General features: G+C 35.6%; 1 protein-coding gene across 3 annotated transcripts in view; it reads right to left on the bottom strand.

The window, feature by feature from the left end:
* Positions 1-13,814, bottom strand: part of STT3B (STT3 oligosaccharyltransferase complex catalytic subunit B) — a 105,851-nt gene that overhangs the window by 47,062 nt on the left and 44,975 nt on the right. For all 3 annotated transcript variants that reach the window (XM_042956939.1, XM_042956941.1, XM_042956940.1), the window contains exons 2-3: positions 11,468-11,576; positions 7,349-7,636 (exon numbers count right to left, since the gene is read on the bottom strand). In XM_042956939.1, coding sequence (XP_042812873.1) covers positions 7,349-7,636; positions 11,468-11,576 — 397 coding nt within the window. The remainder of the gene's footprint in view (positions 1-7,348; positions 7,637-11,467; positions 11,577-13,814) is intronic.

The following is a 13,814-nucleotide window of genomic DNA, read 5'->3' as shown; positions in this document are numbered from 1 at the left end:
TAGCCAACTGTTGACTGGAAGCCTTACCCCTAACATAATCAGTTAATCGACACATATTTTGTATGTTGCATGTATTTTATAATGTACTCTTACAATAAAGTAAGCAAAATATTTTACTTTAATGTTTATTTATTTTAGGAGAGAGAGAGTGTAAGCGGGCATAGAGAGAGGAAGAGAGAGAATCCCAAGCAGGTTCCATGCTCAGAGCAGAGCCTGATGTGGGCCTTGATCCTACAACCATGAGATCATGACCTGACCCAAAATCAAGAGTCAGTCACTTAACCAATTGAGCCACCCAGGTGCCCCATGGAAAATATTTAAAAAATCATAAGAAAAGAAAAACACATTTATATACTGAACTGTATTTATCCAAAAAAACCCCATATAAGTGGATTGGTGTTGTTCAAGGGTCATTTGTACTTGAAGTTCTAACCAGAGCTATTAGGCAAGAAAAAGAAAAGGTATCCAAATTAGAAATAAGTAAAATGATTGTTTGCAAATTGTATGATCTTCTATGCAGAAAATTCCAGATTACACACACACACACACACACACACACACACACACACACACACACACACTGTTAGATCTAATAAATGAATTCAGCTAAATAGTGGGATACACAAAACCAATACATAAACATCAGCTGTATTTCTATATATTGACAATGAACAATCTGAAAAGGAAATTACTGAAAAAAAATTCCAATTTCAATAGTATCAAAATGAATAAAATAATACATATGAATTAACTAATGAGGTAAAAGGCTTATACAACTCTAAAACATCATTATAATAAAGGCATAAATAAATGGAAATGTACCATGCTCTTTCATGAACTGGAAGACAATAATAAGATGATAGTATTCAAAGTAATCTATGAAGGTTAATGTATTCTGATTCAAAATCCCAATGATGTTTTTTTGCAAAAGTAAAAACCCCATTCTAAAATTCATATAGCATCTCAAAACAACTCTAATAACCAAAGTATCTTGAAAAAGAACAAAGCCAGACAAAATACACTTCCTGATTTTAAAACTTACTAAAAAGCTACAGTAATCAAAATAGTCTGGTGCTGGCTTTATAAAGACCTACAGACAGACAAGCAGAGCAGAATAAAGAACCCAGAAATAAATCTCTGCATATATGGTCAAATGATACTCAACAAGAGTCCCAAGATCATTAAATGGGGGAAAGGATAATCTTCAACAAATGGTGCTGAGAAAGGTGGACATCTGTGCAAAAATAATGATGTTGAACCCTTACCTAACACCATATACAAAATTCACTCAGATAAATCTAAGACCAAAAACTCTTAGAAGAAAACACACGGCAAAAGCTTCATGACATTAAATTTGGCAGTCATTTCTCAGATAGGACACCAAAGGCACAGCACCAAAAGAAAAGATAAACAAATTGAACTTCAAGGAAAATTAAAACTTGTGCATCAAAAGACAATGTCAAGAGTAAAAAAGGCAACCCACAGAATGGGAGAAAATATTCAAAAGTCATGCATTTTAGAAAGGATTGATATCAAGAATATATAGAGAACTTCTAAAACTGATCAACAACAACAAAACCTGATTCAAAAAACAGGCAAAGGATATGAATAAACATTTCTCCACATATACAAATGGTGCAATTTTTGAAAAACCTATGGCCTTTTTATGTAAAGTTTACTTATTATTTTGAGAGAGAGGGAGAAAGAACGAATGGGGGAGGGGCAGAGAGTGAAGAGAGAGCAAGAAACCCAAGCAGGCTCTGCATCGCCAGGACAGAGCTCAGAGCCCAATGTGGGGCTCAAACTCAGGAACCATGAGATCATGACCTGAGCTGAAGTCAGATACTTAAATGACTACGCCACCCATGTGCCACTACCAATGGCCTTTTAACCACAAGCAAAGATGCTCAACATCATTAGATACCAGGGAAATGCAAATAAAAACTACAATGAGATACCACAGGTTTTGGCAAGGATGTGGCAAAACTGGAATCCTGTGTACTGTTGATGGGAATGTAAACTGGTACTACAGTGGCTACAGAAAACAGAATGGTTAATTCTTCAACAAACTGAAAACAGAACTGTCACATGACCTGGCAATTTCATTTCTGGGCAAATACCCCAAAGAATTGAGAGCAGGATCTCACAAATACCCATACACCTATGTTCATAGCAACATTATTCACAATAGGTAAAATACAAAAGCAACCTAAGTATCCATCAACAGATGAATGGATAAACAACATGTGGTATATAAACATAATGGAATGTTATCCAGACTTAAAAAAGAAGGAAATTCTGTTTTGTGCTACAACATGTATGGACCTTGAGGACATTATATTATGCTAAGTGAAATAAGCCAGTGACAAAAAGACAAAATTGTATCATTCCACTTGTATGAGATACTCAAGGTAATCAAAAATCACAGAGACTGAGTAGAATGGTGGTTGTCAGGGGATGGGGGGAGCGAAGAATGGGGAATTATTGTTTAATGGATGTAGTTTCAGGTTTTGCAAGGTGAAAAGCTATGGAGATGGATAGCAGTGATGGTGAATGTATTTAACATTACTGAATTCTACACTTATAAATGGTTAAATTTTTTTATTTTATTTTATTTTTTTTTAACGTTTATTTATTTTTGAGACAGAGAGAGACAGAGCATGAACAGGGGAGGGTCACAGAGAGAGGGAGACACAGAATCTGAAACAGGCTCCAGGCTCTGAGCTGTCAGCACAGAGCCCGACGCGGGGCTCGAACCCACCGACCGCGAGATCGTGACCTGAGCCGAAGTCGGACGCTTAACCGACCAAGCCACCCAGGCGCCCCAATGGTTAAATTTTTTTAATGTTTATTTTGAGAGGGGGAGCATGAGCAGGGCAGGGGCAGAGAGAGAGGGAGAGAAAGAATCCCAAGCAGGCTCTGTGCTGTTAGTACAGAACCTGACGTGGGGCTCAATCCCACAAACCGTGAGATCATGACCTGAGCTGAAATCAAGAGTCAGACACTTAACCGACTGAGCCATCTAGGCACCTCTAAATGGTTAAATTTCATGTTATGTGTATTTTACTATAATAAAAAGAAACCATATGAGATACCACTTCATGCCAATAGGTGATATCTTAAAACGCACGCACACACACACACACACATACACACACACACACACCCACCCACACACCCACACACAGAAAACATTAAGTATTGGCAAAGATTTAGAGACATTAAAACTTTCCTATGTTGTTGGTAGGAATGTAAAATGGTGCAACCACTGTGGGAAACAGTCTCGAGGTTTCTCAAAAAGCCAACCAGAGTTACCATGTGAACCAACAATTTTACTCTTAGATATATACTAAAGAGAAATGAAAACATACATCCCCCAAAAAACTTCGTACACAAAAGTTAGCAGCATTATTCATTATAATCAATATGTGAGAAAAACTCAATGTCCCATCAACTGATGATAGTTAAAAAAAAAATTGCAGTATATCCATATAATGAATTATTTATCCATTAAAAGAAATGAAGTCTTGATACGTGTCAGTAACATGAATGATTATGTTAAGTGAATGGGAGCCAAACATAAAAGCGCATACATTTAAAAAAAATGTTTGTTTATTCACTTTGGAAGGTGGGGGCAGAAAGAGAGGGAGAAAGAATCCCAAGCAGGCTCCGTGCTATTAGTGCAGAGCCCGACACAGGGCCCGAACCCAGGAACTGCGGTATCATAACCAAGGCCTAGTTCAAGAATCCAAAGTGCAACCGACTGAGTCACCCAGGCGCCCCCACCCCATCCAGACTTCTAAATGAGAATACCTATTTGCTTGTTGATTTTATTAACATTTTTTTACTCACATAGCAAACTCCTTCAAAGTCCTTCCTCAAAATCACCCCTACTGCATGAAGTTGGTGCATATGATGGATATATGCTACATTTTTATACTTTCATTATAAATAGGTATAAACAACATATGGTATAATTTGTACTGTTTAAAATTTAAATAAGGATATTATACTGTACATATCCTACCTCAACTTATTTTTCCACTCGGCAGTATACTGTCAAGATCTATCAACGTTCGTACATACTTTTATAATTTAAAAAATTGCATGCCATTTGAAAGGCCTTAAACAGATGTTCCAAAACATTTTTTTTCTCAGCTGCACAAAATAAACTAAAAAAGTTTGTTTTTAAACATTTTTGGGTGAATACAGCAGCATTAGCAGCATCCTACTGCTTGTCAGCATCTTCATCTTCACAGGTGTTTTCTTCTGAAACTCAGTATCAAGTAACCATCTGACTGATCTGTTCTTCTCTGGAATTCCTTGCCAAAGTGAAAATATGCAAGAGCTCAGTAATTTTAAAAGATGAAATTTATTCAAGAGAAAAATAATGCTTCCACTCACCTAGCTACCTAAAAATATACTCAACGTATAAAAAATATATTCACATGTAATAATTTTGGCAGTTTTCAACATGAAAGAGTATGAGCATAGGCTACAGGTAAATTAACAGACAAACAAACAATTAAATACATGCAAGCTTTAAGCTGAAGCCAATACTAAGTAACATCCTTTTACATGTTAAAAAGAACATTAAGTTTATAGAACTTGGCAACATACTTCTGGTTTCTAGTTTCAGAAGTACAGAATCATTCCATTCTAACAAAAAGTAAAAAGCTGAACAGACTAAAAAATCAACAACTCTTGGATCTGTAAGTGAGGAAATGACAGAGGACAAACTGGAGTAGCCAACCAGCCCTATCTACTTACGGAAGGCAGGTGGGGGGCGGGGGGGGGACACTGGTCAAGTTTACAGTCCAGCTTACTAAAAGACAGCTAATCCTAGAACTACAAAATGTTTTCTCTCTCCACACACCTTACATCCACTTTACTAAAGGCTTATTTACCATAATTCCTTTTACCTAGCAGATCATGTCTGGCTATGAGAAAAATATTGCAAAGTATACCAAAAGGCAAAAAACACAAGTTGAAGAGACAGAGCAAGCATCAGAACCACATACGACAAACATATTGGAATTATGAGATCAGAAATGTAAAACAATTACATTAATTACATTAATTGATTAATATGCTAGGGGCACTAATGCATAAAGTAGACAGCATGCAGGAATAGATGGGTGATGTAAGTAGAGAGACAAATCTTAGGAAAGAACCAAAAAGCAATGTTAGACATAAAAAATACTGTAACAAAAATGAAGAATGCCCTTGATGGGCTTATTAAGGGACTGAACATAGCTGAGGAAAGAATCTCTGAACTAGAGGGTATCAACAGCAACCTCCAAAACTGAAAAGAAAAGAGAACAAAGACTGGAACAAAACAGAACAGAAAATCCAAGGGCTGTGGAACAACAACAAAATGTGTGATATACATGTGTGGAAATACCAGAAAAAAGAAAGAAAGGAATAAATATTTGAAACAATGACAGAAAATTTCTCCAAATCGATGTCAGACACCAAACCACAGATCAAGCACTAATGAATAAATGCCAAAAAGAATCCAACTACCCTGTATCAGGCACATCTTATCAAACTAGAGAAAATTAAAAGTAAAGAAAAAATGCTGAACGAAGAAACAGTAAAGACACCTTACCCAAAGTAGAACAAAGATAAGAATTACAGGACTTCTGGCCAGAAGAAGCCTGCTTCAGATTGTCTGTTCCCCTATCTCTCTGCCCCTGCTCCTGCACCACTTGTGCGTGTATGCTCTCTCTCTCAAAAAACAAATAAAACATTAAAAAACACCCCCAAAACAGTAAGTCTCTAGCCAGACTAAGAAAAAAAAAGAACACATAAATTACTACTTTTAGAAATGAATGAAGTGATGTCACTACAGTTCCCATGGGCATTTATTAAAAAAAAAATAAAGGAATACTATGAACAACCTTATGCCCACAATTTTGAGAACCTAAATTAAACGGACCAATTCCCTGAAAGACAAAAGTCTGCCAAAACTCACACAAGAAGGAGACAGTCTAAAGAAATCTGTATCCTTTAAAGAAATTGAACCCATAATTAATGACCTTCTAAAACAGAAAGCAAAAGGCCAAGGTGGGTACACTGATGAATTCTACCAAACATTTAAGGAAGAAATTATACCAATTCTCTACAATCTTTCAGAAAATAGAAGTAAGGGGAATACCTCCTCATTCCATGAGACTAGTATGATCCTAATATCAAAACCAGGCAAAGACATTAAAAGAACACTACAGAGCCATATGTATTATGAACACAGATGTAAAAATCCTCAACAAAGTATTAGCAAATCAAATCCAGCAATGTACTGTAAGAATTATATACTATCATCAAGTGAGATTTATCCCTGCTATGAAAAGCTGGTTCAACGTTTGAAAATTAATTAAAGGGTGCCTGGGTGGCTCAATCTTTAGGTGTCTGATTTCAGCTCAGGTCATAATCTCACGGGTTCATGAGTTTAAGCCCCACATCGGGCTCTCTGCTATTAGCTCATGCTTCAGATCCTCTGTCCCCATCTCTCTGCCCCTCTCCACTTCACTCGTTCTCTCTTTTGCTCTCTTAAAATAAATGAACTTAAAAAAATTAATGTTTATCACATCAAAAAACTCAAGGAAAAAAGATCATGTAACTTTTATCAATACAGAAAAAACATTTGAAAAAATCTATCCATTCATGATAAAATCTCTCAGCAAATTAATAATAGAGTGGAACCTCCTCAACTTGATAATATCTACCAAAAATCTATAGCTAACATCACACTTAATGTTGAGAAGTTCAAAGCTTTCCCACTAAGATCAGGAAGAAGTTAACAATGTCCCCTCTCACCACTCCTTTTGAACATCGTATTGGAAGTACTAGCTAATGCAATAAGACAAGAAAGGGAAATATAGGGTATATAAATTGGTAAGAAATAACTTGGTAAAAGCAAAGTAATGCTAGTTTTGCAACAGAATTCAAAATCCCAAGTCACTAAATCATATTTCAACTTATCTTAAGTATTTTTGACCCCTCTCTCCACCCAAAAAGAAACAAAATCAATAGATGCTTTCTGTCATCCTCTTTTTTGGAGCTATGACATATAAAGGATATTATCATCATCTGTTAAAACAGGCATAACAAGATTCTTGTAAAAAATCTTATATGCACACAGGGGTGGGAGGGGAAGAGGAAGGGAGAATGCACACATGAGCAGTACCTGACATTTTAAAATGTTATGGCATTATTAAGTTGATTATGAATAGAAATAGATCCCTATATGGAACTATAATTGATAAAGGACAAATGTATACAACCTACAGCATTTCCACAGAGTTCATGAGTATTAAATGGTAGCAAAACATTAAGTGTTACTTACCCATAAGTAGTATGTGAACTGAAGTGCAAAAATAGCAATGCCTTCATTATCAAAGGAGCCAGCTACTGAGCGAGAAATGTAACCTGGCACAATAGCAATAAAACAAGCAGCTAAAAGTCCTGCTCCTTGGTTCCAAAGTTCTCTGGTAAGCAGGAAAGTAGATATAGATGTAAGGCCGCTAAAAGTCGGTGCAAGGAACACACATACGTCTCTTATATGAACTGTTATGTTCAATGTATTTAAAATCCAATGGATGAGGCCAGCTGTTATCATCAACCCTGGGTAAACCTAGGAAGACAAAAATGGAAAATTTAACTGCATATAAAATAAGGGAATTAAAAAGACTAACATAAGTTCTTTTCTTTATTATTACATATTGTTTATAGTAAGTTTGAGAATAAGATCTCAAAACAGTTTGCCTTCTTCACTGAACTTCTACACTACAAAACTAAATGTTCTTTTGTATTGGATACAAAGGAAAAGCTTATAAATGGAGCAATACATATTTAAATAAACGATCAGATAGACTGATTAAAACTGAAAATGTTTAGAAATAGAAAACTGTCGGCAACTTTCTTATAGATTCCACTATTTTTTCACTATAAAACAGGGTCTTCGTCTAACTTACTCTTTTAAAAAAATTTTTTTTTTTTTTACATTTACTTTTGAGAAACAGAGTGAGACAAAGTGTGAACGGGGGAGGGGTAGAGAGAAAAGGAGACACAGAATCTGAAGCAGGCTCCAGGCTCTGAGCAAGGGGTCAGCACAGAGCCTGATGCGGGGCTCGAAGCCACAAACTGTGAGATCATGACCTGAGCCGAAGTCGGACGCTCAATCGACTGAGCCACCCAGGTGCCCCCTAACTTACTCTTAAGTTTAGGGTTTTAACAGGCTCCAACGTTGCCCACACTTTTGTGTATGTAAGGGGAGTGAGAAAAAAAGAGAAGAAAAGTTATGCGCCATATTATTTAAGTGTCTTCCTGCCTTCCAAAGCCAAGATTTGGAATGTAAACAGCTCTAAATAGGGAAACAAAACAAAACAAAAAATACAACTAGTCAATTGGTGAATTCAAAGATAATTATTTTGGGATCCTGAAAGGTTGAGCATTTTTACACCACTTAGTATTTAAGGCTGGAAGAGAATAACAAGAAACTACAAGAGGCCAATTAAACCTTACCCTAAAAGAGGAACATGATAACATTAGGAGAATTCAGAGAAAAATAAGTAGGATATTATTTTTGAGCTATTCATAGGTGATTAAATGTGTATTTACATTTCCATCCTTATCTAACACCTGAAAGATTCTTTCCTTTCTTTTATCACAGAAACCACAAAAAAAAAAAGTTACGTTTCTTTTCCTAGCTATACTGATTGAAAGTGCAAACCCTCTATGGTCTTTAACTCCTTCCCTTGCTTCTTCTCCTTAGCACTTACCACCATTTAACATACTTTTCGTTACTTTATTTATTATCAATTAAACTCAACACCCTTAAAAGAATATAAACTCTGGAAGAGCAGGAAAAGTTTCCCCAGCACCCAGAACAACAATTAGCATAAAATAGATGCACAATACCTATTCAGTGCACGGAAGGAGAATGTGATTAAAGAAGGGGGTAAAGTGTGGCAATCATCACAATTCTTAAAAACTAAAATTCTGTGCTTTTTCACATAGAATACCAGGTCCCAACGCACAATTTTGACAGCCATATTAAAAAACAAAATGAAAATGAATCTGAAAGTACCTCTTAAGGTAGTCAATACATCCAAGATAATAAGGCAGACTAAGCTGATACACAAAATATAGCCAAAATACATACAAGTAGAGGAGCAAAGGACCTTAAAAACCAACCAAACAAAAACACCCACCCAACAACAACAAAAACATATTTAAGCTCACAAGAAAGGGAAGCTTCTAGATGCCAAAAACATAGAAGGAATTTAAAGTAGGTTCTGATGCCAAGGGAGCCCCAATGAGAAAAGAAAAACACTCCAGGCTGGACACACATCTTTGAGACTGGAGGCTAGCAGGGCGGCTCCAGACAGGGATCAGAGAAAATACCTAATTCCCAGCACAAACCCAGGGTCTGTTTATGGAACTAGACTGGACAAATTATACCCACCCATCAAGGGAAGCAGTAAGGAATTTTTTTGCCTTACTTCCAAAGCTTTGAATAGAAACAAAATGAGAAACTCATTCAATACATGTGTAAATGTGAGTTCCACATTTACAACAACTTCAGATGTAAGAAGCCTCAAGCTGAGAAATAACCTCTAAAAACTGTCCTAAAACCAGTAAAACCCCTATTAGCTAGGGTGAAAGCAAATGAGAAAAAAGTATTACAAAAATGGTCCCAAATACCAGGACACTTGGAGAAGAAAACAAGCCCTCCAGTGACGACAAATTCAAAATAAAAAGTTATACACATGCCAGGAAACAAACTGTACTCATCAAATACTGCACTAAGGTATGTAACAGGATATATCTTCCTTATCTGCCCTGGAGACCATCATGACTCCTCTCCTTGTTTCTGTATCTCTGTTTACATCAAGGATAAGAAGAGGGGCGCCTGGGTGGCGCAGTCGGTTAAGCGCCCGACTTCAGCCAGGTCACGATCTTGCGGTCTGTGAGTTCGAGCCCCGCGTCAGGCTCTGGGCTGATGGACGGCTCGGAGCCTGGAGCCTGTTTCCGATTCTGTGTCTCCCTCTCTCTCTGCCCCTCCCCCGTTCATGCTCTGTCTCTCTCTGTCCCAAAAATAAATAAAAAACGTTGAAAAAAAAATTAAAAAAAAAAAAAGGATAAGAAGATGCCCCAGATTAGAAAAAACATCTCACTATCATGGAGAACGTATTCTTCTGACACAGAGGGAACATTTATAAAATGTGGCTATATGCCAGGCCACAAATCAAGTCTCAAAAATTTCAAAGGACTGAAATTTCTGTTTGTTCTCTAACCATAATAGAAGCATAAAGTAAAAAAAGATAACTAGGAAATCCTCTTATGTTTAAAACTCAAATTCTAAATAATCCGTGTACCAGTGGGAATTATAATGGAAATTAAATTTCAACTTGAATGAAAATAAAAATACTATGTATCAAACCTTATACATTATAAATGTAGCTAAAACAGTGATTATTGGGAAATTTATAGTTTTAAAATAAATACATCAGGAGTGCCTAGGTGGTCAGTTGAGCATTGGACTGTTGGTTTCAGCTTGGGTCATGATCCCAGAGTTGTGGGATCAAGACCTGCGTACAGCTCTGCACTCAGAGTGGAGCCTGCAGAAGATTCTTTCTCTTTCCCTCTGCACCTCTCCCCCATTTGTGTGCGCTCTCTCTCTAAAATAATAAATGAAATGAAATGAAATGAGATGAAAACAAAGAAAGGTTATTGAGTAAAGTATCAAGAAGTCAGAAAAACATTAAAATAATCTCAAGAAAATGTGGGGAAGGAAATAAATTGAAATTAACATAACAAAAGACAAATATATAATGCAGATAATCAACAACGTCAAAGTTTCTTTGGGTTAAGAAATCTAACAAAAGTGATAAACTTCTAACAACAAGTAAGGCTAAATATATGTTCCCCATACATGTCTACCTATCATTTTCTTTTTAACATTCTTCCTACATTCCAGATCCCATACATATTTTCCCTTATGTCACATTCTGAATATAACAGCTTCCCATGAGCTATGATCAATACTCAATTACCTGAAGTAATTTAGGGCAGCTTTAGGACCTAAAAATTGAAACTGATTCTTCTAAATTTCGATTTCCTTCCAAAAAATATGATTTCAACAAAGTTGTTACAGAATAAAATAAAACCGCAAATAACCTGAACTTAAGATGTACTATGACAAGAAATCTCCCCTCCCAGTCTCCCCTTGTTAGAAATAGTGGCTAGTATGAGATAACACAAACATGTGCAGGGAAGGGGTGGGGAGGGAGTGTCAAGAAGAGATTTAGTAAATAAAAAAATACTGGATAATCAGCTACAGAAAACTGTATTAGTTAACTATACAAAGGTTTCAAGAATCTCCATCACCTTAGTAACTAATGATTTACTGAAATAACTATAAAACTTTGTGATTAACATAAATAACTGCAGAGATACTTACAGTACCACCTACTATTCTTCCTAGTGGATACCATGCTCTTTCATCAAACCAGTTTAAAAATTCATAGAACCCATGAGATGCAAGATGATGTGTTGATCTATAGTTAAACCTAGAAAAAACAGGAAAAAAGGAAATGTTATAAAAGTTTGCTTACTAGAAACAAGTAGCTCTATCTTTTTAATATTATAAGAATAAATATCTTTATATTTAACTCTATAGCTACATAAAAATTTCTTTCATAGAAACTGAGTAACATTATTCTCCAAGGAATAGGCTTATAATACTACTAATATAACTAAAAACAAAGGCCCATTCCCCCCCCCCCCCCAACCCCCAACCCATGCCTACAAAACGAGTAATGCTCAAAATAACATTTGGTCATTGCTTAGGATGCAGGCAGTACATGGCTATGGATTTAAACAAAATAAGGTGAGGGTACATGGAATTCACCACACAGTCCAAGTCAATGACTCTCAAAAGATTAATAACTACTGACAGAAGACAGCATCAGAATAACTTGACATGGTCGCCTTCAGTCCTACAACCCTAAAAATTACAGGAATAAGCAATAAATTATAATAGCACTAAAACCATAAGAAAATAAAGTGTAAGAGCACTCACTGTAAAACAAGAACGACCTTAAGGAATGAGAAATTTAATCAATGAAAGACAAAAGATAAATGAGAAGAAATGCACTGGACCATTTTTAGACAAATTTCATCAAATACAAAAACGAACACACCCAAATATCAAATATTTGAGAAAAGTAAGCAACATGAAAGCATCAAAAACGAATGGAAGAATACCATAGGAAGCAGAAATAAGATTACCTACAGAGACTACCTAAGACAGGCCTTGGCAGCCTGATAGGATGTAACAATTATAAATATATACACACTCAACATCAGAGCACCTAAATATAGTAAGCAAATAGTAACAGATCCAAATGCAGAAATAGAGAACAATGCAATAATATTAGAGGAATTTCAATGCCCTACTTTCAATACTGGACAGAACATACAGAGAGAATATCAGTAAGTTGATACCGGATTTGAACTACACTTCAAACCAAATGGATCTAACAGATTAATACAGAACATTCCATATAATGGTGGCAGAACACATATTATTCTCAGGCACACACAGAATATTCTCCAGGATATAAATGTTAGGTCACAAAACAAGTCTTAACAAATTTAAGAAGACTAAAACTATATTAAGTATCTTTTCCAACCACAATGGTATGACTCTAGAAATCAAGAAGAAAACTGGAAAATTCATAAACATGTGGAAGTTAAAAACAGTTGTGAAAAACCAATAGGTCAAAGGAGAAGTAAAAAGGACAATAAAAAATATCTCGAGACAAACACAAATGGAAACATAGTAAAACATACAGAATGCAGCAAAAGCAGATTTAAGAGGGAAGTTTACAGCAACAAATATCTACATTAAATAAATAAATAAATAAATAAATAAATAAAAGATCTCCAACAACCTGACTTCACACCTCAAGGAACTAGAAAAAGAATAAACTGTACCCAAAGTTAGCAGAAGAAAGGAAATAACAAAGATTAGAGCAGACATCAATGAAATAGAGACTAGAAAAACAAAAGATCAACTAAACTAAGAACTGGTGTTTTTGAAAAGATAAACAAAATTGACAACCTTTTAGCTAGACTAAGAAAAGAGAGAAGACTCAGATAAATAAAATCAGAAATGAAAGGGGAAATATTATAACCTAAACCACAAAGATACAAAGGATTGTAAGAGACAACTATGAACAAACACACACCAACAAACTGGACAACCTAGAAGAAATGAACTAATAATAAAAACATATAACCTACATCAACACTGAACCAGGAAGAAATAAAGTCAAAACAGAACAATAATAAGGAAATTGAATCAGTAACCAAAAACCTCCCAAGAAGGAAAAGATGGCCTCAATGGCAAATTCCTCCAAACACTTAAAGAATAATTAATGCCAATCCTTAAACTCTTCCAAAAAACTGAAGAAGTGAGAACATGTCTAAACTCAATTTATGAGACAAGACTTACCCTGATAACTGAAGCCAGATGAAGGTACTACAAGGTGGGAAAAAAAAAAAAAAAAAAAAAAAAAAAAAAAACAAGCTATAGGTCAACATCCCTGATGAACATATATGCAAAAATCAAGAAAATACTAGCAAACCAACAGCACATTCTTTAACACACCATGATCATAGAGCACAACCAACAGGTTATCCCTGGAAGTCAAGGATGGTTCAACATATGGAAATCAATAAATGTGATACACCAGATTAATAAAAATGAAGAATAAAAATCATGATCATGTCAACAGATGTAG

The sequence above is a fragment of the Panthera tigris genome, chromosome C2 (assembly GCF_018350195.1).
Source record: "Panthera tigris isolate Pti1 chromosome C2, P.tigris_Pti1_mat1.1, whole genome shotgun sequence".
Lineage (NCBI taxonomy): Eukaryota > Metazoa > Chordata > Mammalia > Carnivora > Felidae > Panthera > Panthera tigris.
Note: the sequence above shows the minus strand (reverse complement) of the source record. Positions and strands in the feature narration are given on the sequence as shown.